Raw genomic sequence first — 27709 nt, 5'->3', positions numbered from 1 at the left:
TCAAATTGGGTTAAAAATATTTGCAAAAATAAAATCCATAAGGCAGAAATATTTTTCTTTGGGGGAGGATGGTGTAGTTTCTAAGAAAATCACATCGTAAATAATTTGGTAAGCATGCTATCAACTGGACGTTGAGATTTAAAGACAGAAATAAGGGAAGCCCTTATTTTGTGGATTCGATCCCTGGGTCGGGAAGATCCCCTGGAGGAGGAAATAGCAACCCACTCCAGTATTCTTGCTTGGGAAATCCCATGGACAGAGGAGCCTGGCGGGCTACAGTCCATGGGGTTGCAGAGTCAGACATGACTTAGCGACTGAACCACTTCCACACCATTGTATATGTGCTCAGCCCGACTCTTCCTGACCCAATGGATGGTAACCCACCAGGCTCCCCTGTCCATGGTATTGTCCCTGGCAAGGATACTGAAGTGGGTGGCCATTTCCTCCTCCAGGGGATCTTCCCAACCTAGGGACTAAACCCACATCTACCTGCATTGCAGGTGGACTGTTAACTCTGAGCCACCAGGAGGCTGTGTGGTAACTTCTTAGGAGATCTGGGTTACAGTTCTGAATATGTCACTCATTAGTTGTTAAGACTGAACAAGTTGTTTTAACTTTTCTAGGCTATGTACATTATAACTGGAAAGGCCTTCATGAAACAAAATGGCCCCAGACTGTGTATCCAGAGAGTAGGAAAATTGTAGCTGAGAGAGATGACATGTCTTGCCTTATCAATCAGGGTTCATTCAGGAAAATGGAGACCTCTTTAGGCCTCTGAAAGAGAGGTAATTTCATATAGAAATTTCGTTATACTGGTGGTGGAAAAGCTGAGAAGCCAGATGACAAGGTTAAAGGACATCCAGAAATTAACCACAGAAGGAGGATGCAACCACTTCTAGTCTGGAGTATAAGAGAAAAAGCTGATATTACCAAGGTCCAGAAGCTAGTGGGAGCCAGAACCACAAGTGAGGGGCTGTGTGGAGGAAGTAGGAGGAGTGAAACCCCTACTGGAAATTCCATAGGAAGCAGAGGGACATTGAGGAGAACTACACTGGTTTTCCTCTTTCTCCTGCTCGTACTCTTGTCAATGCCTCCTGGCACTTTAGCAAAAGTACCTGGAAGCAGCTTCCAGGGAGCCTGGGAGGTATAGTTTCCAGACACACAGAATAGAGTCAGAAGTAAGAGATTAGATCTGAGAACAAAAATGCAGTTAAATGTCATCACCTATAGCTTGTGTCTAAGGCACTGGGCTTAGTGTAGGGCCTGGCACATAGTTTTAAAAAAAGCCCACAAATTTGTGTGTATTTGTATAGTACTATGTTAAAGTCACTATTTTAAGTATTGTAAATGTATCAATTTATTTAACCTTACTATCAATTCACAACCCTAAAAGTTGGGTATTTCGTCCCATTTTTGACACGAGGAAACAAAGGTTTAGAGAGATTCATTAACAGCAAGTAAAAGAGAGCCAGGGCTTATTGACAAAACAACAACAAAAATGTGACTTTAAAAGACCTCTCTTGGGGAATTCCCTGGTGGTCCAGTGGTTAGGACTCAGGTCTTTGATTGCTGTGGACCCAGGTTCAGTTCTTCTCTGGGAAACTAAGATCCTATAAGCCATGTGGTAGCCAAAAAAAGAAAAAAAAAAGATTTTATCTCTTAACCACTGGATATGCTGCCTCTTGATAAATTATAATAATAGACACTCAATAATCATTTAAAGAATGAGTGAAGACTAGAGTCCTTTCCATTTAAAACCCTTATGATTTTCATATGTAAACATGAGAAGAAAATCAATTTAAAGTGAGTTGTATAATCAACTTAGAAAAATCCATGTTCCTGAAAGTTCATTTATAGACTGAAGATTCTTGGGATATTTATCTTATCATGACTCAGTTACCTAGAACGGCTCCTAGTTATTATCAGCACTCAAAAACATTGGTTGAAAAAAATAAAAGCTTTGATCCAGGCACAGCTAATCATTTAACATTCCCTTGGAGAATTCTGCTAGCTCTTTTCTGCTTTCCTGCCCCTAGGGACTTTTCAAGTTACTTCATTGGAAAAGTGAAATCAATCCTAAAACCAACTTTATTGAATTTTCTTTTATTTTAAGTAATATGGAAAGTTTTAGATGGCACATGTGACAGAATCTATGAATTCTCTATTCAATATCTACTCCCTTCTTTCTCTTAGAAATGAAAATCCAGTTTTGGAGGTACAGTCATGTGATCAACTAAAAGACAACAATTCCCAGTCTCCCTTGCAGATAGGCAGTCATGTGACTAAAGTTCTGGCCAATGAGATGGAAGCAGACTCTAGGACTTATGGGCAATAACTTATTACACTTGATCTTAGCCAAAAGGCCTAGAAGCGATGGGAGATAACTTATTAATGGGAGATAATTCAGTCTGGGGACATCCATTTTCCTCTCCCCTCTCTTCCTTTCTCCCTGCCTCTCTCCTTTCTCCTGCTCTTTCTCCAAAGGAGGAAAGCCATAGGTTAAGTTGTAGAGAATACAAATGGAAGGATCATGGTTCACCAAGCACTGGGAACCATAACGTTCAACTTCTTTCATGTGTGAGGAATAAACTTCTATGTTGCTTAAACCACTGTTACTTTGGGTTTCTGTTACAACAGATGAACCAATTCTAACTGATAAAGAAAAAACAGCCCCAGGATGTCCTGGGAAAAGAAAAAGAACAAGACTCAAAATTTAAAAAAAAAAAAAAAAAAAAAATTTTTTTTTCCCTAAAAAGGAGATATTAGCCAGGACAGGACTAACTCCAGAAAGCAGGCTGAGTCAAGGCCCTGGAGGCCATCAAAGTGTTAAAAGACAACAAACCAATATCTTTGCTTCCTTACCCCTTCACAGAACACAAGGGAAACTACCCACACTCCAGTGCTCTGAGGAGGAAGTAAGACCTTGCGGGAAGTTCTTCTCAGGAAATAGCTGTCACGTATTTATTCAAATAAATACATTTAAATACAAATAAATATGTATGAGAGAAGTCTTATGCTGCCTCACAGGTTTTAGACACCAGGCACGTGTAAATGAGTGAGGACAGCCAGGCTCATGCTGCATATTAAATGGGGAGGAATAGTTCTTACCTCTAAAGATATATTGATCTCATCTAGTTCTTAAAATATACATACACCCTCTTGGTCTTTCACTTTTCTACTTTTGAAAGAAGCATGGGTTCAAGAAACATATCATTTTCCCTCTTAACCCCACTATAAGAAAAGCAACAGAAACTTATTGTTAAAGAACAACAGACATTCCATGGACAGAGACTAGAGAGTGGTGTGGACTGGGCTAAACTGGGGACAGTGATGTCCACGTCCACGTGGTGTCCATGTCCACGTGGTGTCCAGAGGGATACTGGTTACTCAGATCTAGCCAATTATTGCCAAATGGAATTTGTGTTTAGTGTTGCTGGATTTTTCAATTTCTCAAGAGAAGCTAGAAATTTAAACTTTTATGTAAAAACTTCATGATTTTTAAATGTTAGTGATTAATTCACTTGATGACAAAATAAGCTGTTATAGTAATGACCTGATTTTGGCAGCTGTTCTGAAGCCTGCGCTTTAGAACAATAGATCTTAGTCTCCACTGTACCTCAGAATTACCTGTGGGTGATTTTAAAAAACATAAATAAAAGTTTTAGTGTGATATGTTTGTTTAAACGGGTGAAAAGTAGACACATATATATTGCTTGTATGTGTACAAAAATATAGATTCTTTAGTGTGATGTGCTTATTTATTTAAAATGTATATATATATATGTATATATACAAATACTTAAATATGTATAAAATACTTTTGGAAGGACAAGCAAAAAATTAATAACATAGTTTGCTTCGGATGAGGGGCTACATAGCTGCGGGCAGACACAGGTAATCGGCCAGGTAATCAATCCTTTGATGTGTTTGGAGTCTTGATCCATAAATGAGTGATGTGTTCCCTTTCTACACATACACGTGGAAGGCATTACTCTTTTCCCCTCTGCCTCACCAAAATTTTGGTTCAGTGGGCCCAGAGTGGTCATTGAACACCAGATTTAAAAGCAAACAGTCACACAAACAAATCAACCCCTTGTAGGTGATATCGGCAAGGATCCCTGCTTAAGAATCCTTGCTGGTGGAAATAATAACATTCCTGCTCCAACCTGCCAGTCACCACACATATTTGGTGGGATGGGATAAGATGAGAAGGCACATGCTTCTACTTGATGACTGTCCTCAGGTTGGAAAAGCAGACTGTTTACATAGCCTGCTGCTGCTGCTGCTGCTAAGTCGCTTCAGTCGTGTCTGACTCTGTGCGACCCCATGGACTGCAGCCTACCAGGCTTCTCCGTCCATGGGATTCTCCAGGCAAGAACACTGGAGTGGGTTGCCATTTCCTTCTCCTTACATAGCCTAGATATCCTGAATCCAGTGGACTAAAGGGAAGTCCTCCAAGCTATCTACTCTCCCTCCTCACTCAGGACTGTATGACATGTTTCTTGTACAGAATCTGTCAGGAATGAGGAAGGACATTACCTGATGAAGGATTATGTAGATGAGGAAGATGTGGGGGCCCTGATACTTCCTGGTGGCCAGATCTGCTGGTGAGCAACCTGTCTAGCAGCTTGTCAGATGAAGACATAGTCCAGGCTTTATAGAACACCGGGTGAGAATCACCTTTCCAAGGGTTATCTAGCAATGCCTGGCAGCCAGTTCTGTTATTCAACAAATCTTGCTCACTTCGGCTTTTCTGAGATCGCTGAGCCGCATGATGAGTACCAGAGCTCAGGCCAGCATGGGAAGTGGCCCCCTGGGAGGCTGTCAGGAAGTTATGGCCCAGGGTGATGGGTGGGAGGCTCTGTGTTCTGATTGGTGGAAGCCCTTTACGGGCCAGAGGCTTCTTTTCTGGCAAGTGATATTTTGAGTTTTCTGAGGTCCTCTTCTTAAAGTCAACCATAGCCACCTGCTCACCAGGCTGCTCTTGGCAGTTGGTGTCCACGTTGCTGTCAAAGGTGGTGATGATGTCATCGACTTCCGAGGTGTGCTCCCCCCTGTGCCAGTCCCTGCTGGGGTCCTTCTGATAGGCCCTCTGCTCTTCCTTTCTGTTCTTGCAGAAGATTTGATTGAGCATGCCGAATCGTCCCTCCTTCTTCTGGGGTCTACTGTTCTGGGCAGGAAGGGGTCTAGGAGGCTCTGTTCTATAGGATATAAAACAAGGATGCTCTGTGAGAACAGGAAGTGGCGCACCAACAGTCATCAAACAAAATACCTCCCTCTATTCCATCTCCAGGAAGGAGATCATTCAAAGTCATTCAGCGCCCTCTCAAGTTAAAGGTGATGTGCAAAACTACTCACATGCCACCCCCTTCCTTGGCATGGTCAGTCTGCTATCCATAATTAGAATATTTCTTAGTTAGATTTTGCTTGTTCCCTTAGGAACTATCCTTTCAAAATTTGTTTTTGCCAGGGGATCAAGTAAGCTGAAAACACCAAATACCTTCAGGGGTTACTGTTTACTCACTTCTTAAGGCCAGTCAGTAGGAGCGCCAGCTGTAAGTCAAAGAAATACAGGCCACATGTTGCGTTCAAGCTTTAGCTAGCAGCTGGGTGGAGGCTGCAGAGCTGGGGTAGGGGAGTCTGATTTTTTCAGGTGTTCTCTGTAAAGGCTCCCCGGAGATAAGGGCAGAGCTCTGACATTATCCACCTCAGGAAGCCTGCCTATTTTACACTGTTTGTGTGTTATTTGTTTCCTGTTGAGTTTTTACTAAATTTCCTATTGAAAAACACTTAAAATAAAACATACTAAAAGAAGCCAAGGAGAGAAGCTTTTGTCTGGGCTTGGGCTGCAGAACAGGAAGTGTGTATGCCAGAATTTGGGCGTGGCAGCAGAATAAAAGTGAGCAATGTCCAATGGGCAGGCAAATTCTGCAGGGGAAAAAGATCTGCAGCTGTCCGGCTGGCTCTTCTTGTGTGGAGTTTCCCTGAGGCACTATGCTGTTTTTTTTGCTTGGAAATTTCTGTATTATTCTCTTTTGAGGCCACAATTGATTAGTGCTTTCTGCGGTATGAGTTAATGATGAAACCGGACCTGTGTGCATGCCCTAAAAGCAATATTGCAACATTTCTCTTTGCAGTGAGATATTGTAACCTGTGGTTTGGAAAGTATCACTCCTCATTTTGGCCACATATAATGAAATTTTTTCTTTTTCCTGTAGGTCACACAGTGTATAATTGAATCTTTATTCCTGTGATTAATTTTTATCTTCCTCCTTTCACCTTCCAAAAGGCTTTATGAAATATGAAACACAGATTTTGCACTCCTGACACTACCAGAGAGAGAACCCCACATCTCTAGCATTCCTGCAAGTTTTCCCATATAGAATATGTCCCTGTGCTAACTAAATTAACTAAATGCTAATGCTACTTTAGCATCTTCTACAAGCAATTTCCTTTTCCTAGTAAGGTTGTGATTTTGGCCAGTGGGTCTCAAAGTGTGGTCCATTGAACCCTGGAGGTGAGGTCTCCGACAGGCCTCATGAAGTTAAAACCATATTCATAATAATATCAAGATGTTGTCTTTTTCACTGGACTGCTTTTTACACCAAGCATGCAAGAGAGCAAATGGGCAAAACAATGGGCTCCTTGGCACAAATCAAGGTAGCAGTAACAATGCTGCTGCTGCTGTCGCTTCAGTCGTGTCCGACTCTGTGCAACCCCAGAGACGGCAGCCCACCAGGCTCCGCCGTCCCTGGGATTCTCCAGGCAAGAACACTGGAGTGGGTTGCCATTTCCTTCTCCAATGCATGAAAGTGAAAAGTGAAAGTGAAGTCGCTCAGTCGTGTCCGACTCTTTGAGACCACATGGACTGCAGCCTACCAGGCTCCTCGGCCCATGGGATTTACCAGGCAAGAGTACTGGAGTGGGTTACCATTGCCTTCTCCAGTAGTAACAATAGACTTTCATTAAAACAAAACTGCCATTTAATTTAATAATGCCCAGTAAAACTTCTTCATTTTACTAAATATTGATTCTTGAGATGCTTTTTTTTTTTCTGGACAAAATAGAAAGTACTCATAAGCAATTCTGCTATATATTGGCATCACCAACTCAATGGACATGAGTCTGAGCAAACTCGGGGAGATGGTGAACTACAGGGGAGCCTGGAGTGCTGCAGTGCATAGGTTCACAAAGAGTTGGACATGACTGAGCGACTAAACAACAACTCTATACTAATATATGATGGATTTTTTGAGGTAAAATATTTGTGGAATTGTTTGAGCTGAACTAGATACTTTTTTCCCCCATGAACCATCATTTCAATGGCTTCTAGGCAAGCTATGGTTATTTGGAGTAGGGCATTTGATTTTTCAAAAATGAACACAGTGAGTCTGTCATTTCAAGGTAAACAATTGACAGTAATTGTTGCCAATGACAAAAATCTAGCTTTCATGCAAAAATGAGAAATTTTGGAAAATTTGTATGCATACTTTGAGCTTGATAGCTTCCTGATACATAAAACCTTTTCTGATGAGATCATTGGTGACATTAATAAATGTGATTTTTTCTAATGTTGTAAAATGAAATGTATTATTTAATGGAAGATCTTCATAACTAAGCAAACCAATGTTTTTCAAATGACCAATGCAAGATATAAAATCATGCATAGGTATAAGACACATTAAAGGTGCTAGAGAGATGAATGGATTTTAATGTAATAGAATTCAAAAAGTTCACTGATAAGGTGACAAAGTCCACACTGCAACTGATCTTTGGGAAACTATTAGATTGATACAAAAATAATTGTGGTTTCAGACCATAAATTTTAAGTCATTATAACTAGGCTCAAACCCATCATTATTAATCAAAATAACAACCATTAAAATCAACACATTTTTGCCAACGAGAAATAAGTTTGTTTATTCCTGTAGCATAAAAATCCATGCTTTGGGATTCAATGAAGCGTTGGAAAGCATCTTCTGCCTCCTGCTGGCTGTGGAATCATTTCCCCTAGAAAAAGTTGAGATGCTTGAAGTCATAGTAGGTTGGCAAGAGGTCGGGTGTATACTGCAGATGAGGCTAAACTTTGTAGCCCAGTTCGTTCAACTTTTGAAGTGGTGGTTGTGTGACATGTGGTCGGGCATTGTCATAGAGAAAAACTGGGCTCTTTCTGTTGATCAGTGTCGGCTGTAGGCATTACCGTTTTCAGTGAATCTCATTGATTTCCTGAGCGTACGTCTCAGATGTAATGGTTTTGTTGGGATTCAGAAAGCTGTAGTGGATCACTAGAGCAGCAGACCACCAAACGGTGACCATGACCCTTTTTTAGTGCATATTTGGGTTTGGGAAGCTGGGATTTCTTTGGAAGGAATGATGCTAAAGCTAAAACTCCAGTACTTTGGCCACCTCATGTGAAGAGTTGAGTCATTGGAAAGACTCTGATGCCGGGAGGGATTGGGGGCAGGAGGAGAAGGGGACGACAGAGGATGAGATGGCTGGATGGCATCACTGACTCGATGGACGTGAGTCTGAGTGAACTCCAGGAGATGGTGATGGACAGGGAGGCCTGGCGAGCTGCGATTCATGGGGTCGCAAAGAGTTGGACACGACTGAGTGGCTGATCTGATCTTGGAGCTTCTTCTTGGTCCAACCACTGAGCTGGTCACCACTGGTTGTCATCTGAAATTCACTTTTCTTGCATGTCATAATCTGATCAAGAAATGGTTTCTTGTTGTTGCATAGAATAAGAGAAGATGACACTTCAAGATGACAATTTTTTTCTTTAAATTTCCGGTCAGCTCATGAGGCATCCACTTATCGAGCTTTTTCGCTTTTCCAATTTGCTTCAAATGCCAAATAGCCGTAGAACGGTCAATACTGAATTCTTTGTAACCTCTCATGTAGTTGTAAGAGAATCAGTTTTGATGATGGTTCTCAGTTGCTCATTGTCAACTTCTGATGGTCGACCACTGTGTTCCTTATCTTCAAGGCTCTCATCTCCTTTGCAAAACTTCTTGAACTGCCACTGCACTATACATTCATTAGCTGTTCCTAGCCCAGATGTGTTGTTGATGTTGCAAGTTGTTTCTGTTTCTTTGCAACCCATTTTTAACTCGAATAAAAAAATTATTCGAATTTGCTTTTTGTCTAACAACATTTCTATAGTCAAAATAAATATAAAAGAAACAGCAAATAATAAGTCATTAGAAAAAAGACATAAAGTGAGAAATGCACATTAAAATGTTGTATAACATAACCACATTTATTTAAGAATGTATCCCAATATCAAATGGCAAAGTTCAACAGTGTAAAACTGCAATTACTTTTGTACCAACCTAATACTACTTGTCAAGTTTTGGTGTACTATCAGAGGAAAAGTATCCATAGTTATCTGAAAAGTCTATTGAAATACACCTCCCTTTTTTACCTATGTGTCTATGTGAGGCCAGATTATTTTCATACACTTTAGTCAAAACAGTCATGTTGCAATAGATTGAATGCAGATGCAGATGTGGGAATCCCGCTGTATTCTATTTAACTTCTATAAAGTTATCAAGAAGACTTGAAGGGAAAAGTAAAATAAAGCTGCTCTTTTCATTACACTTTTTCTGGTTGGTTTTGAAGAATAGTTTATTTTTAACTAAAAATATGGTATTAATCTTAACTTGTAATGGATTATTATCACTTTAAATTACTAACTAAAATATTTTATCAAAAGTGTCTCAGTTTTAGTTTCATGCCATAAATATTGATAGGTGTAACTCACATAAACAAAAGCTTTTTTGGGTCCTCCATAATTTTTGAGTATAAACGGGTCCTGAGAACAAAGAGTTGGAGAAATGCTGATTAGGCAAAAGCGCAATTAGCATATTGCTTAAATGGATGTGGAAAGGGAGAAAACAGAAGAGATTAGAGTTCAGTAAATGTTAGGCTGATACATTCAGGCTTACTACTACCATTTTGCTCCACAGATTCAAGGACATATCATTGTTAGATAATGGTGTCAACTGAAAAAACATGCACAACATGAGAGTTGTGAGTCACTATTTATTTGGGGGAAAATGAGGACTATAGCCCAGGAGACATCATTTCTGATCACTCTGAGAAACTGCTCAGAGTGGTGAGCAGAGGTGGCTGGGAAGGTTTTGGTGAAGGGGAAGTACATGCAATCAAGCACATACTTTTTGCAGGAGCTTACTACCAGACCACCTGATCTGCCTCTTGAGAAACCTATACGCAGGTTAGGAAGCAACAGTTAGAACTGGATATGGAACAACAGACTGGTTCCAAATAGGAAAAGGAGTACGTTAAGGCTGTGTATTGTCACCCTGCTTATTTAACTTATATGCAGAGTATATCATGAGAAATGCTGGGCTGGATGAAGCACAAGCTGGAATCAAGATTGTCGGGAAAAATATCAATAACCTCAGATATGTAGATGACACCACCCTTATGGCAGAAAGTGAAGAGGAACTAAAAAACCTCTTGATGAAAGTGAAAGTGGAGAGTGAAAAAGTTGGCTTAAAGCTCAACATTTAGAAAACTAAGATCATAGCATCTGGTCCCACCACTTCATGGCAAATAGATGGGGAAACAGTGGAAAACTTTATTTTGGGGGGCTCCAAAATCACTGCAGATGGTGATTGCAGCCATGAAATTAAAAGACGCTTACTCCTTGGAAGGAAAGTTATGACCAACCTAGACAGCATATTGAATAGCAGAGACATTACTTTGCCAACAAAGGTCTGTCTAGTCAAGGCTATGGTTTTTCCAGTGGTCATATATGGATGTGAGAGTTGGACTGTGAAGAAGGCTGAGCACCGAAGAATTGATGCTTTTGAAGTGTGGTGTTGGAGAAGACTCTTGAAAGTCCCTTGGCCTGCAAGGAGATCCAACCAGTCCATTCTGAAGGAGATCAGCCCTGGGATTTCTTTGGAAGGAATGATGCTAAAGCTGAAACTCCAGTACTTTGGCCACCTCATGCGAAGAGTTGACTCATTGGAAAAGACTCTGACGCTGGGAGGGATTGGGGGCAGGAGGAGAAGGGGACGACAGAGGATGAGATGGCTGGATGGCATCACCAACTCGATGGATGTGAGTTTGAGTGAACTCCGGGAGTTGGTGATGGACAGGGAGGCCTGGCGAGCTGCGATTCATGGGGTCGCAGAGAGTCAGACATGACTGAGCGACTGGACTGAACTGAACTGAACTGAACTGACTGAACTGAACTGAACTGAACTGAGCTGAACGGAACTGACTGAACTGCTAGTCATGAGGAACAGTTGTCACCATGCAAGATTTTTGTGCTTTTCTAGATACAAGGAGATGCAAGAATTGGGCTCATAAAATTGGTTCCTGAAAACATCTAACTATCTAGAGACCTGTTCTGTCAGTTATTCCAGAGCACAGAGAGCTTCATTTCTGCTCTCCACCTTGAGCGCCTTTCAGTGGGGGGGCTGCTGAAAGTCAGCAGCTGCAGCAGCACGGTTTAATCCTTGTAGAGGTAGATGGCAAGTACCAGTTTGTAGTTGGCAATGGCAAACACAATTATTAAGTTATAGATCGTTTTGTGCTGGTTTTGGCAGTTTAGACAATTGCATCCAATTTTATAAATCTTTGAGACGAAGAAAAAAATGAGTGCCTCCTGGTGCGCTCACCTGCTCTCCTGGGAGAGGAGCTTGACACAGTCCGTGTGGCCACAGTACAGGGCATAGGCCAGAGGTGTGCTCTCATTGATGTCGCGCAGGTTGCTGTCCATTCCCAGCTCCAGCAGTGACTGCACACAGTCTGCTTTCCCTGCAGCTGCAGCCCAGTGCAGAGGTGTCCTGGGGGGCCACGGGGGGACAGCACAAGTGTCTGAGTACATGAATGATACAGGTTACCTAGCTGACAACAGCTCCTGCTCAAAGTTGGGTCCTGGCAGGACAGACCTGTTGCTACTTACAGTGTGGAAATGGTATGCACTAAATGGGGTTTCAGGGGGATGGTGTATGTGTGTAGAGGCCTCTCCTCTAATTCTGATACTCTGTGGCCTTTCCCCTTCTTTGGTCTTTCTGCGAATTTCCTCAAAAAGGAAGTAGTGGGTCAAAGGGTATGAACAATTTGAAGGCTCTTTATACATAGTGCCAGGATTGCCTTCCAAGAAAACTGACTCAATTTTTCCTCCTACCAGCTGCGTTCCTACTCCTTCCTAATATGAAGTGTTATCAACATCTTTAAAAATCTTTGCCAACTTGGTAGGCAAAATTAGTACTTCAGTGTTGTTTGAATCTGCATTTCTTTAAATAGCATGAGGAAGAACCTTGCAAATACATTTTATTTGACATTTTAGTTTCTTCATTGAAATGAGCCTTAATGCCCTATGTCCATTTTCTATTAGGTTGTTAGCTTTTCTTACTAACTCACATAAGCTTTTAAAACATTTAAGGTATTGGGTTTTTTCTAGTTAGGTTTATGAAAACATTTCCTCTAATTTGTTACCTAGCTTTTAATTTTTTTTTAGAGGTTTTCCATAAAAATTTTAAGAAATTACCACATTTATTTACCTCTTCATTTTTTATTTGTTTCATGCTTTTACATTTTAGAAAGTTCTTCATTAGCCATAAGGTAGATACATACTCACCAGTTTTTAAACCTTTGATAAGTGGCAAAACCATCATTTTCTTAAAAAAAAAAAAAAAGCCAGAGACTGGGAGAAAATATTTGCAAATTACACATCCAACAAAGAGAGTATGTAAAGTATTTAAAAACTGAACAATAAAAAATATATATACAAATCGATTTAAAAAACAAGCAAAAGATTGAAGACTTTATCAAAGAAAGTGTATAATTGGTAAACAAGCACATGAAAAGATGCTCAGTAACATTTTTCATTCAGAGAAATGCAAATTAAAACTACATGGGATACCACTACATACTTATTTAAATGGCTAAATATTTTTTTAAAAAAGGCTTTATATATGTGTATAACTGAGTCACTTTGCTGGATAGCAGAGATGGACACAACACTGTAAATCAACTATACTTCAATGAAAAAAAAAAGTTAAAAAAAAAAAAACCAAAAACCTGGCAATACATGTATGGATGAAGATTCAGGGCAACTTGAACTTTTATACATTTTTTAGAAGCAGCCACACCAGAAAATAGTTTGTCAATTGCTTCTACAGTTAAGCATACTTACCATATTGCCAAGCAATCTCATGTCTATATCTATAGCTAGAGAAATGAAAACTTACATTTACACAAAAACTTGTACACAAATGTTTATAGCTGTACTGTTTGTAATCATCCAAAAGTATAAACAACCCAATATTCTTCAATGGGTGGATGGACAAACTATAATTTATCCACAAGATAGAATACTACTTAGCAGTAAAAAGAATAGCCCACTGGTATATGGAACATAGATGAATCTCAAGTGCCTTCTACCAGGTGAAATAAAGCAATCTCAAAAGATTACATATTGTATATTTCCATTTGCATGACATTCTGGAAAAGGCAAAACCCAAAAGAGAGAACTAGTCCATGGCTGCCAGAGCTTGGAGATGGGGGAAGCCTTGACTATAAAAGGACAACCTGAGTTGGTGTTGGGACTGATGCATTGTTTTGGATCTGCCTTGTGGTGATTGCATGAATCTATGTATGTGTTAAAATTCATCGAACTATACATCCAAAAAAAGTAAATTTACTGAATGTAAATAAATAGGAAACCAATATTTTATTCTAGATTTATTTGGATTTAAACAAAACTTCACATGTATCTGAAAGTGTATTCTGATATGTGTGGTGAAGTGTGGAGCCAATCTGACCATTTTTCCAGTTACATAGCCAGCTTTTCTCAACACCATTTATTAATGCAGTGGGATCAAATTTTAAGATCCTGAACTGTATACATACTTTTCTACCTGTTCCCTTTCCTCCATATAAGGATATGGTTGACTTTATGCCCAACTTGAAGGGAGGGATATAGCAGGGTAGATAAGAGAAATAGTGTCTTCCTGTTTCCAAAAGCCAAGCCCAGAACTGACAGCAGATGTGGAGCAAAACAGTTCCGCAGCTGTAGAAAGAACTATCAAGGCAAATGGGACAAGAAGGTGATAAGAGCATAAAGGACCACTGGACTCAAGAACAAAGGGGACCTGAACCTTGCTTCTTTGGCAGAGATACTGGCAAGTAGGTGGTTGGGGATGTCTGTGTGGTATGTCTGGACAGTGGGACCCTGGAGGGCTAAAGAGGGGAATGGTGATAGATGACATTCCTGTGAATGGGGTTTCCCATGAAGAGAAGGGCTTTTCTTCCTATCAGTCAGCCTGGGAGAGGATCAATCCTGGGAGGAAAAGAAGGCATGGGAGGCCTCTCCTTGGCTTCTTTCGGGGGCTTGACCCCTGGCAGATGACCACCCCTGGAGAGCCAAGAAGTCTCTCAGACATGGAGGCAGTCTGTGGGTGAGACAGAGAAGGACTCAGTTGGGTCTATCTGTCTGAAGGGGCTCAGGACTTAGTATTGGGAGTGTGGCCATGTTCACTTTTCACTTTCATGCACTGGAGAAGGAAATGGCAACCCACTCCAGTGTTCTTGCCTGGAGAATCCCAGGGACGGGGGAGCCTGGTAGGAGGCCGTCTATGGGGTCACACAGAGTTGGATATGACTGAAGCGACTCAGCAGCAGCAGCAGCAGCCATGTCCACAGTATGACCAGAGTCCCCATGGGTGACTGTGTCCTGTGTCAATCAAGCATCCTCTTCATGTTATGATATGGATAGCAATTTGAGGACACTTAATATAGGACCATATATTTTTTCAACATAGTCATCAATTGCACTGCCTATTTGAGCTTGTACAAGATATGATTCATTCCATTCTATTTGAGAGGTCTCCAGACAATATTTATTATGAAACAAGATGAGGCACCAGCCATATTATACCCTCCTGATTAGAGAATATATTGCCAATAAATTCAATAGATGGAGGGTTGAATATCAATGCAGTCAGGTTTATCAACACGTGACAACGCTCTTTGGCCTTTATGACAGTTGCTGAGTGACTGTACTAATGGTCCCATGACTTCATGGCCAATAGAAGGGGAAACAATTTAAACAGTGAAATACTTTATTTTGGGGGGGGGGCTCCAAAATCACTGCAGATGGTGACTGCAGTCGTGAAATTAAAAGATGCTTTCTCCTTGGAAGAAAAGCTATCACCAACCTAGACAGCATATGAAAAAGCAGAAACATTACTTTGCCAACAAAGGTCCGTCTAGTCAAAGTGATGGTTTTTCCAGTAGTCATGTATGGATGTGAGAGCTGGACTATGAAGAAAGCTGAGCACCGAAGAATTGATGCTTTTGAACTGTGGTGTTGCAGAAGACTCTTGAGAGTTCCTTGGACTTCAAGGAAATCCAACCAGTCAATCCTAAAGGAAATCAGTCCTGAATATTCATTGGAAGGACTGATGCTGAAGCTGAAATTCCAATACTTTGGCTACCTGATGAGAAGAAGTGATTCATTGGAAAAGTCCCTGTTGTTGGGAAAGATTGAAAGCAGGAGAAGGGGATGACAAAGGATGAGACGGTTGGATGGTATCATTGAGTCTATGGACAGGAGTTTGAGCAAGCTCTGGGAGTTGGTGATGGACAGGGAAGCCTGGCGTGCTGCAGTCCATGGTGATGCAAAGAGTCGGACACAACTGAGTGACTGAACTGAACTGAAGAGTGACTATTAATTTCTCTTGAGGCAGGAGGTAGATGGTCCCCAGGGTAAAGTTTAGAGAGTCATTCCCTGTGGACAGAAACTACAAACTATCAATATCAGAACAACTGAGAGAGGGCCCAGCCCTGCCCACACAGAAGATAAGAGCCCACATATTTCTCATTTTTTGAAGTCAGGAGACCTCCCAACTGCACGTGCAAAGAAAGGTTTCTTGGAGGTCAAAACGGGAGTGATGCTGATGCCACCCACCCACAGACCTCTTTCATCTTGGCTAAGAGATGTGTGTGTGCACATGGGAGGATCCTGAGATATAACAGATATGAACTCTGAACCAGGCAAATTAAAATGATTGGCCAAGGAAACCTGGAGGAAATGCTCCATATAAGTAACTTAAACTGCCCTGAGGGTGCAATTCTTCCTCTGAGTCCGCCTGTGTGTCTATCCTCATATACTGTACTCTTTTTCCTCCTAATAAATACTTTACCTATTCCACTACTTTCTGTCTTTGTGGGAATTATTTTTCTGCACGTTGAAGGGCCAGGGCCTTGTCCCTGATCTTTGGTCTAGTGGCTAGGATTCAGCTCTCTCACTGCTGCAACCTGACCTCAATCTCTAGCCAGGAACTGAAGCCCTGCTTCAAGCGAGGCAGGCTGAGGCAACCCGAGATCATTCTGAACATCAACATGGAAGAAGAGGTCCAGAAGGACACAGGGAAAAATTATTTTGCAGAAACAAGAGAAGCATAGATAACTTCTAACCAATACACATAAAGCCTTTGCAGGCAATATGTAGTATCCAGTTTCAAGTTATGTAAGCTGGAGTCCCTTTCTTATCTCTACGCTTCAGGATAGTTTTCAAACATAGCAGATTGGACTCAGTTATCACAGTAAGGAGCTGGAGAACAAGGGACCATGATTCAGAAGAAATTCATCAGAGACAAGCAGTGGGCTGAGGAGGCAGTCTCTGAATGACAGGAGATGATAGGTACAAGAATGCAGTGTTGGTAAGTTGTCAGAAGCCAAGGAACCCCTTATGGAACATGCAAACATTCCCTAGATAATTCCCAGAAGTATGTAGGGAGGAGAGTTTGATTAAAGACGCTCCTTCCTGAAGATAAATGACTTGGGTGCTAAAAGAAAGCATGACTTCATAGACTGATGAAATTTCGGCTCTTTAAGCTATACAAGCTATTTATGAGTTATGTGTTCTGTACCATCAATCTTAGGCTAGGACCAACATGTTTTAAAATGTCATAGATTTATGATGTGTTTTAATAATCTAGGAGGACTAGTTCCCTCATATTTTCCCTCATCCTCTTTTTTTTTATTTTTTAAAATCATTGCCTTATTTTTCTTCCCTTTTCTCAAAAACTTTCTATCTGGAAAAAAAAGATGGGAAGTGAAGCCACAATTGTTGCAAATGCTTCAATACTTAAACCTATGAACATTTTGAAAAATTCTTTACTGACACAAGCTTACAGTGTCAATGTGAAGGCAGAGCTATCCAGTGCAGGATGCAGAAACTGAAACAAAATGCAGAGCAGGCTGAGCTGAGCTCCGAAGCAGAAACTAGACCCTTCTTGAGATTTTACTTCACTTTGAACCCTTGTAGGGCCCCATCTTTTGCACTTTCTTACTCCCTTCGGATATACTTTCTGCCCTGAGACTGGGGGAACTAAATTTTCTCTCCTAAGCATGGGAGAAATATCAATAACCACAGATAAGCAGATAATACCACCCTTATGGCAGAAAGTGAAGAACTAAAGAGCCCCTTGATGAAAGTGAAAGAGGAGAGTGAAAAAGTTGGCTTAAAGCTCAACATTCCGAAAACTAAGATCATGGCATCCGGTCCCATCACTTCAGGGCAAATTGATAGGGAAACAGTGGAAACAATGGCTGACTTTATTTTTGTGGGCTCCAAAATCCCTGCAGATGGTGACTGCAGCCATGAAATTAAGACACTTACTCCTTGGAAGGAAAGTTATGACCAACTTAAACAGCATATTAAAAAGCAGAGACATTACTTTGCCAACAAAGGTCCGTCTAGTCAAGGCTATGGTTTTTCCAGTGGTCATGTATGGATGTGAAAGTTGGACTGTGAAGAAAGCTGAGCACCAAAGAATTGATGCTTTTGAACTGTGGTGTTGGAGAAGACTCTTGAGGGTCCCTGGGACTGCAAGGAAATCCAACCAGTCCATCCTAAAGGAGATCAGTCCTGGGTGTTCATTGGAAGGACTGATGTTGAAGCTGAAACTCCAATACTTTGGCCACCTGATGCAAAGAGCCGACTCATTTGAAAAGACCCTGATGCTGGGAAAGATTGAGGGCTGGTGGAGAAGGGGACGACAGAGGATGAAATGGTTGGATGGCATCACCGACTCAATGGACATGAGTTTGAGTAAACTCTGAAAGTTGGCGATGGACAGGGAGGCTTGGTGTGCTGTGGTCCATGAGGTCACAAAGAGTCGGACACGACTGAGCAACTAAACTGAACTGAACTGAAGCATGTAATAATTCAAGTGGGAAATACTGTATTAGAGCTGCTTCTAGAAGTATTTTGAAGTAGGCAAACTTTTTTCTAGCCCTCTTTTCCTAAATGTATGCCTTAAAAATGTATATATTTTTCTACTTTTATTTATTTGGCCACATGGCATGTATTCCTTGACCAAAGTTCAACCCCCCACCCCCTGCATTGGAAACAAGGTATCCTAACTACTGGACCACCAGGAAAGTCCCCTTGCTGCTGCTGCTTCTGCTAAGTTGCTTCAGTCGTGTCCGACTCTGTGCGACCCCATAGACGGCAGCCTACCAGGCTCCCCCATCCCTGGGATTCTCCAGGCAAGAACACTGGAGAGGGTTGCCATTTCCCCTTCCAATGCATGAAAGTGAAAAGTGACATCGCTCAGTGGTGTCCAACTGTTAGCAACCCCATGGACTGCAGCCCACCAGGCTCCTCTGCCCATGGGATTTTCCAGGCAAGAGTACTGGAGTGGGGTGCCATTGCCTTACATGTGTTCTTTTCTTCTCTTTTTGGATCATTCACCTTTTCTCTTCATGTAACAAAATCCTTCTACTTTTGTACCTGCTCAAGTTCAATATCTACTCTTCAGAAAAGGTCTATTTTCAATGATTTATATATTAATTTTAATTAAAGTCATCCTGTTAACTGTCTCCAGCTTCTGAGACTTACATGGAACCCAAGATTTCTTTCTCCTGTGTTATAAGGGTTTCAGGTATCAGGAAGTAGTAGGAAGTGCTTCTTGGGGAATCTAAAATGGAAGTAGGTGGCTAAATTGCTCTTCAATAGAAAAAGGTTAAAAAAAAACTATATATAATGTACAAGCCTTATACTTGTTTTCAACAGTCTTATTTGTTTTTATATTATTCTTATATTTTCATTGAGTCGATGCCTAACTGAAGCAAAGGTTAGATAAGCATTGTAATTGAAAAATTCTAATAGTTGATTATGGATGAAGGGCCAGTAGGTGAAAAGCTCTACATTTAAAAGACAAGGGTACACGTTTTCTTTGAGTTACACAAGGCTGTGATCCATGTGATCATTTTGGTTAGTTTTCTGTTATTGGGTTTTCATTTTGGAGGCCATGGGATTGTTGTTCTCACTTCTTCTGTCAGCATATTAAAAAGCAAAGACATCACTTTGCCAACAAAGGTCTGTCTAGTCAAAGCTGTGGTTTTTCCCGTAGTCATGTATGGATGTGAGAGTTGGACCATCAAGAAGTATGAGCACCAAAGAATTGATACTTTCCAACTGTGGTGCTGGAAAAGACTCTTAAGAGTCCCTTGGACAGAAAGGAGATCAAACCAGACAATCCTAAAGGAAATTAACCCTGAATACTCAGTGGAAGGACTGATGCTGAAGCTGAAGCTCTAACACTTTGGCCACCAGATGCGAAGAGCTGACTCAGTGGAAAAGACCATGATGCTGGGAAAAGTTGAGGGCAGGAAGAGAAGGGGACAACAGAGGATGAGATGGCTGAATAGCATCACCAACACAATGGACATAAATTTGAGAAAACTGTGGGAAATAGTGAAGGATAGAGAAGCCTGGCATGCTGAAATCCATGGGGTCACAAAGAGCTAGACTCAGATTGAACAACAAGTTTTCACTTAGTTGCTAATTACCTCTTAGGCAAGTCTCTTCACCTTTCTGGACTCAGCTTCCTTATCTATGTAAATACATCTTTAATGACTAAAGAAAACCAAAACAGAACCCTGATAAGGTCACATCTAGTTCTGAACACAAAGCCTATATTGTGCTCTTCTCTGGATAACAAGAGCTTGTTGATTTTATGACATAATCCAGGAATGAAGGAAAAAAAATAAGACTTACTGTTAAGAACAAAAAGCGCATATAGCAGGAAGCTGATATACAGAAAGCCTTCTGAGAACAGTTAGCAAAAAGTGGAAAGTCTGACAATACAGTCCCAGCGTTTCTCTTCATAACAATGGTTTTTCCTGTCCTGACTAATATAGAGCAGTTTTTATTGTCACAAGCCCAGGTATAAATATTAATATTACTGGCAGTAAGGATATAGTCATATAAGATAACTCCTTAAACATATTCTTTGTTTTGAGATTAAAATTTGGAAAAGGTGACAGAGCGGCCATGGATACCTGTCGTCCACATCCAGAGCCTGCAGGTTGCACTCAGGGACTCTTGCCAGCTCATTGATGATGTCGCAGAAACCTGCTGCTGCGGCGATGTGCACGCATGTCTTGCCACTCTCATCGTCGTAGTTGATTATGGATGGACCCTGGTGATGGCTCAGAATGATGGAACACAGAATTCTATTTCCACTCTGGAAAAACAGAGTCAAAAAAAGCTCATTATGTATGATCCAGTGCTCTTCCCTGTCTATGTAAATTAAGATAAAAATTCAAAGCAAAAAAAAAAAATTCAAAACTAACACACACTAAAATAAAATGCATTTTATCAAACCCACCAACAAATTTCCACTTGTCTCAAGTCCCGGCAGGGGTTTTTGTCTCCTGTAAGAGCTAAATTGTCTTCCATAATTAGTGAACTAAGGAGGACTTAAGGTATGTGGGTGCTTAGTCGGGTCTGACTCTTTGGATCCTATGGACTGTAGCCCACTAGGCTCCTCTGTCCATGGGATTCTCCAGGCAAGAATACTTGAGTGGGTTGCCATTTCCTCCTCCAGGGGGTCTTCCCCACCCAGGGATCGAACCAGTGTCTCCTGAGTCTCCTGCACTGGCAGACAGATTCTTTTCCATTGATCACCTGGGAAGTCCAGGGAGGAAAGTCTACAAGCAATAAATGCTGGAGAGGGTGTGGAGAAAAGGGAACCCTCGTACACTGTTGGTGGGAATGCAAACTAGTACAGCCACTATGGAGAACAGTGTGGAGATTCCTTAAAAAACTGGAAATAGAACTGCCATACGACCCAGCATCCCACTGCTGGGCATACACACCGAGGAAATCAGAATTGAAAGAGACACATGTACCCCAATGTTCATCGCAGCACTATTTATAATAGCCAGGACATGGAAGCAACCTAGATGTCCATCAGCAGACGAATGGATAAGAAAGCTGTGTTACATATACACAATGGAGTATTACTCAGCCATTAAAAAGAATACATTTGAATCAGTTCTAATGAGGTGGATGAAACTGGAGCCTATTAAACAGAGTGAAGTAAGCCAGAAAGAAAAGAAAAAACACCAATACAGTATACTAACATATATATATGGAATTTAGAAAGATGGTAACAATAACCCTGTATGCAAGATAGCAAAAGAGACACAGATGTATAGAACAGTATTTCGGACTCTGTGGGAAAGGGCAAGGGTGGGATGATTTGGGAGAATGGCATTGAAATATGTATATTATCATATGTGAAACGAATCACCAGTCCAGGTTCAATGCATAATACAGGATGCTCGGGGCTGGTGCACTGGGATGACCCAGAGGGATGGGATGGGGAGGGAGGTGGGAGGGAGGTTCAGGATGGGGAACACATGTACAGCTGTGGCAAATTCATGTCAATGTATGGCAAAACCAATACAATATTGTAAAGTAATCAGCCTCCAATTAAAATAAATAAATTTATATTAAAAAAAATAAATATGTGTGTAATTGACTGACATCAGAGCTAGCATGATGGGTGGGCCACCTAGATAACTTCCTCATTAAATATATGCTTCTTGTTTCCTGCTTGCTATAGAGATTGACCCCTGAGAAGCTGGCAGAATTAATTTTAATATTAACAAAATGACAATGATGAATACTGACTAGTGGCATAATGATGACCAAAATGATCTGGTAATAGTCAAATTGCTAGAAGTTGCATGTAATTTAATTGTCAAAAATCCTTTTTAAACAGAAGTGGGTCATAATTTAGTAGCTAATCAATAAAGAAATAAAATGTATGAAAAGGAAAGAGCTTCAGGAAACCGTTTAAATCGGATCCCTCTCTCTGTGTAGATCTATAAGTTTTTATCTTATCTTTGGAATGAGATTGCTCTATAGTTTTTTTAGCAACCTGTCCCAACCTTAAAGATCACCAGCTGTTTCTGGAGAGTGTCCTATATCTCTTTAGCTTGAATAAACAAGTAAGTAAATATTGTGCATGTTATTTTTCACTGGACTGAAAAATACAAAAAAGCACTACGTAAGCACTTCCCAGGTGGTTCTAGTGGTAAAGAAACTGCTTGCAGATTCGGGAGATGCAGGAGACTAGGATTCAATCCCTGGGTCGGGAAGATCCTGGGTACAGCAACCCACTCCAGTATTCTTGCCTGGAGAATCTTATGGACAAAGGAGCCTGGCAGGCCACGTAGTCCGTGGGATCGCAAAGAGTTGGACATGACTGAAGCAGTTTAGCATGCCTGCACTACATAAGCATTTGCAATTTAAGATAACAATAAATCCTCAAAGGCCAATAAAATAGTCATTCTGTCTCACACTGTGGAAAGTCTTATCTTTCAGTTTTCTACTGATATTTGAGTAAAGATTATAATAATAATAATTCATCTGCATTTTCTCAATGAATCCACAGACACCCTGAATCTCTAGGCGGCAGGTCTTATGGGTAGAATGGAGGTTCCTAGGAGGCATGCTGCTGCTGCTGCTAGGTCGCTTCAGTCGTGTCCAATTCTGTGCTACCCCATAGACAGCAGCCCACCAGGCTCCGCAGTCTCTGGGATTCTCCAGGCAAGAAAATGGGTTGCCATTTCCTTCTCCTATGCATGAAAGTGAAAAGTGAAAGTGAAGTTGCTCAGTCATGTCCCACTCTTCGAGACCCCATCGACTGCAGCCTACCAGGCTCCTCTGTCCATGGGATTTTCCAGGCAAGAATAGTGGAGTGGGGTGCCATTGCCTTCTCCCCTAGGAGGCATGAGGAGTTTTAAGAACTCCTTATGAACAGTTTAAAGAAATGGGAGAGGTAGGCTGTAGTTCTGGGGGAAAGGAGCCAGGTCACATGCCAAACTCAGGGTCCCTGGGCTGAAAGGGAGTACTGAACTTTTTAAAAGCTGCAATTCTAATACACTCCAAATGCTGTTCAACAGCCATCTCATAATAAATTTTCCAAGTATGTAACATTTCTTTTGGCATTCTTCCCACTTGATTATTTGACCCCAGGGTTGTGTTTTAGAACCTCTGAGTCAGTTTGCACAATTCCGTGGAACAGAACCCATTCATTTTGGCTTTTCCTCTTCCTTTCCCTCCCCTCTCCCTGTTTGCACCAAGAACTCTCCGGATATCCTGTGACTCAGCATGGCTTCTCAGAGAACCACTACACAGCGAACCCTGGAGTGTTTGCCGCCTGTACTGGGGACAGCTGCTGACACCATTTCTGAAAGCTCTTGTGGAACAAAGGCTGAGGGCAGCAAAACTCTCAACTTTGAGCCCCAGGAAGAGTGCTGAGTGGGTTTTAAATGCTATAACCATGGCCAGCTACATAATCTGTGGGGCCCAGGAAAAATGTGGAGCCCTCTGCTCACATGCCAGAGGAATGACGTGTTCCTTTCTTCTGTGGTATCTCTTTTGACCTGTCATGGAGATTTTTATTTGCTATTTAGTGTCACACTCGGTCCCCGGAGGAGGGCATGGCAGTTTACTCCTGGGTTGCCTGGAGAATCCCATGGACACAAGAGCCTGGTGGGCTACAGTCCTTAGGGTTGCAGAGTGGAACATTACTGAAGTGACTGAGCAGGCTCACACATCACACTCCCTTGGGCTGGGCATTCTCATCATGAGTGCAAGCCCTCCCAGGTGCCTAGGGCTCTGGTTTGCCATCCGAATCCTTTCTGAGTCTATCCCCAGAGCCCTGCCAGGGGACTGAGGACACATCCATAACGTAGTCCCTGCCTGCCACCTTTAGCCTTCCCTCCGTCTCACCTTCCCCCTTACATCCTCCCTCTGTCCTTCCTTTGTCTCACAATGATTTTTAAATAATTTGGATCAATGAGTTCAGTTCCATGGCATGCCTGTCATCAAAAGGTTGCTACAGTGAACACATCTAAGCTTTCATGCCTGCTTTATCAGCTTTTCTAAGATTCTTTCACCTAATGTTACTTAAACATATTTTGAGGTGTCTGACATATGTATATTTAAGACAATCAAGAAGCCCCTCTCCCCTTTTAAGAAGCACTAGCCACTGGAGAAGCAAAATAGAAGCAAAAAAGAGTGTCCACTCAATGAATTGATTTTGTTTACAGTTTCCTGGAAGAGCAAAGGAATTCAGCTTGCCAAAGTGTTTTAAACAGCAAAACAGCCTGTCACGGGTTCTCCTTCTGTGTGGGATGGAGCGTCAAGCACAGACGGAAAAAACAGAACCCGGATCTTACATACTGTCTTCCTCCCTCCTTGCCTGACCCATGCAGGAGCCATTTTGGAAGCAGCCAGCTTAGATGCGGGGTGGGGGTGGGCTGTAGTCTGGCACATCTGAGTTGGCCCCTTCTGACTTCCTGAGCAGACAGTCCCAATCAGCATTTCCCTTGCGAGCTGGACTCTTACATGGCTTTTCTGGATAAGAGAAATTTCACCCGCTTACCCCTTTCCTCCAAAATGCCTTTGTCCTGAATCTTTCAGACAATTCCTTTGTCTCCAAATCCCACCCTCATTTACATCACCATTGTTTTTATAATAATATCCTCCCAAGAATAATGGTGATAGTGATGTTTACCAAGTGACTGTTCTGTGCCCAGCACGGCCTGTTCTCACTTGTTTAATCCTGACAACAACTCCGTGGGTGTCAGGACTAAACGAGTAGCATAAGATAGGTGCTCTTGTCAGCCTCATATTATAGAGGAGAAATTGGAGGCACAGAGGGATTCTGTCTGTCAGTGAGTCGCTCGGTCGTGTCTGACTCTTTGCGACCCCATGGACTGTAGCCTGCCAGGCTCCTCTGCCCATGGGATTTCCCAGTCTAGAGTACTGGAATGGGTTGCTGTTTCTTTCTCCAGGGCATCTTCCCAACCCAGGGATCGAACCCAGGTCTTCTGCATCACAGGCAGATTCATTGTCCAATGTCACAGCCATGAGGTGGCAAGGCTGGGACTGACTGCAGAGCCCTGGCACTTCACTGTTACACTATTTTGTCTTCAGTTAAAGAAATGGTTTATTTATTTGATCCTGCATGTTCACCTGGGAAGAATTAAAGAGAAAACTGCTGTTGGTATCAGCAACATCAGTAGCAGGAAGTGTGTCTTACCAACTGAGACCTTCTTTCCACATTTGGTGCTTTAATTTTTTTTTTATTATACTAAATTAATTGATTTTATTATAGGTGTTTTAATATTTAAATATATTTTGAAATGAAATTCAGAGCAAACATTTACTCCTCTCCTAGGACGGTTGCCATGGTGCATTCTCATAAGAATTTGAGAGAGCCCTAGAGAGGTCCCTAGGGCTTCCCTGGTGGCTCAGTGGTAAAGAATCTGCCTGCAATACAGGAGATGCAGGAGACGCGGGTTTGATCCCTGGGTCGAGAAGATTCCCTGGAGAAGGGCATGGCAACCCACTCCAGTATTTTTGCCTGGGAAATCTCATGAACAGAGGAGCCTGGCAGGTTATAGTCCATGGGGTTTCGGAAGAGTTGGACATTACTGAACGACTAAACAACAACAACAAAGAGAGGTCCCTAATGTATGACTAGAGGCCCCGGCTCGGTGGTCTCCTGCCAACAACATTCTCTTCTTGGCAAACTGAGCTGAACCTCCATCAGGTGGAATCTCCAGGCCTGGGAAGCCTCGGTCACAGACACCAGGAAGCACCAGGAGAGAAGAAATGGGTGTTGCCCACAACAGGCCCTGGAAAATTGGAGAGTAAGTTTCCATTTGGTGGGAATATTGTTCAACAGGGGAAGAATATTGTATAGATCTTATGGAGCTCTAGGATTCTGCATTCGGAGAAGGCAATGGCACCCCACTCCAGCACTCTTGCCTGGAAAATCCCATGGATGGAGGAGCCTGGAAGGCTGCACTTTCATGCACTGGAGAAGGAAATGGCAACCCACTCCAGTGTTCTTGCCTGGAGAATCCCAGGGATGGGGGAGCCTGGTGGGCTGCCGTCTATGGGGTCGCACAGAGTCGGACACGACTGAAGTGACTTAGCAGCAGTAGCAGCAGCAGGATTCTGCATTGGGTGGCCAAATGAGATTGTGGGTTTCTTTCTTTTTCTTTTATTGTGTTGTTTTTGTCTGTGGGTAATCCATGAAATTGCCTTCATGTAACCTAAAGGCTGCTGGGAACCACTGAGTCCTAGTCATTTTCTCTTTACACCTCATGAAGGAGAAGAATTCATAAGAAGCCTTGCCAAGAAGAAAGTTAGATTAACGTACAGGAATTTTGTTATCAGAGACTGATAAAAAACAAGATTTCAATATCCTTATTGTAGACCCTTTTTATTCTAGTGACTTCCCGAGAAATCTTAGTGCAAGATTTAGGATTAGTTGTTTATCTGTTAACGTGTTGGGGAAATTAGTTCTATGGTGGGTTCTTCGGGAAGGGAACCCCGATCTCTGTCCTTCTCTTGGAAGTAGGAGTCTGTTTGTCACATGACAGTGACCGCAGAAAGGCGAGGAAAGGGTTTTAGGTCATGTGGCCCTTTTAAAGGGCTAGGTGGTTTTGTGCTGTGAGAAGAATGCTGGCCCTTAAGTTCATCTGGAGCCAAATGTGTTAGACTGGAATGGAGTTGGAGGGGAAAACCTACTGGCTTGTGAACTAGTGGACTGTGAACACATGAGAGTTGAGGGTTTGTGGCTGACTAGAAGGGAAGTGAAGTGAAAGTTGCTTAGTTGTGTCCAACTCTTTGCAACCCCCATGGACTATACAGTCCATGGAATTTTCTAGGTCAGAATACTGAAGTGGGTAGACTTTCCCTTCTCCAGGGGATCTTCCCAACCCAGGGTTCAAACCCAGGTCTACCACATTGCAGGCAGACTCTTTACCAGCTGAGCCACAAAAGAAGCCCAAGAATACTGGAGTGGGTAGCCTATCCCTTCTCCAGCAGATCTTCCCGACCCAGGAATCGAACTGGGGTATCCTGCATTGCAGGTGGATTCTTTACCAACTGAGCTGTCAGGGAAGCCTGACTAGAAGAGAAAGGTGCCCAATATCCTAGCTTGGAGTCAGGACCCTCTTCATAGTTAGCCCGTTTGGACCCAGGCTTTCTGCTTGGCCTGATACCAGAGTCTGCTGTATCCCAAAACTTGGGGCTGACCCCCCTGGAGGGCTACTGTGAGATAGAAATGGCGGGGGAGGGGCAGTGAGGAACTGTGACCCTCAGCTGCTGAACTACATCATTTCACAGGTGTTCTAATGATTAATATGGAAAACACCCCCACGAAACTTCCTTCCTTGCTGTGGTCATGTGTAGAAACACTGTCTTTCTGCTGAAATGGAGCCTAATAAAGAGTAACTTGTAATAAATATTGGCTGAACATAGCATAAATAAATAAATAAATAAAACAAGCCTTACAAACCATGGGCAAAGCCAAACTAGAATTATACCCGTTCT

At 42.0% G+C, this 27709-nt stretch overlaps 1 protein-coding gene across 5 annotated transcripts in view; it reads right to left on the bottom strand.

Moving 5' to 3' along the window:
* Nucleotides 1-27709, bottom strand: part of ANKRD55 (ankyrin repeat domain 55) — a 109247-nt gene that overhangs the window by 9295 nt on the left and 72243 nt on the right. For all 5 annotated transcript variants that reach the window (XM_044932427.2, XM_044932425.2, XM_044932424.2 and 2 more), the window contains 3 exons: nt 20341-20525; nt 11658-11825; nt 4540-5201 (listed from right to left, as the gene is read on the bottom strand). In XM_044932427.2, coding sequence (XP_044788362.1) covers nt 4540-5201; nt 11658-11825; nt 20341-20525 — 1015 coding nt within the window. The remainder of the gene's footprint in view (nt 1-4539; nt 5202-11657; nt 11826-20340; nt 20526-27709) is intronic.

Source organism: Bubalus bubalis, chromosome 19 (assembly GCF_019923935.1).
Source record: "Bubalus bubalis isolate 160015118507 breed Murrah chromosome 19, NDDB_SH_1, whole genome shotgun sequence".
Taxonomy (NCBI): Eukaryota; Metazoa; Chordata; class Mammalia; order Artiodactyla; family Bovidae; genus Bubalus; species Bubalus bubalis.
The sequence above is the reverse complement of the archived record's forward strand: the minus strand, read 5'-3'. Positions and strand labels throughout refer to the sequence as shown.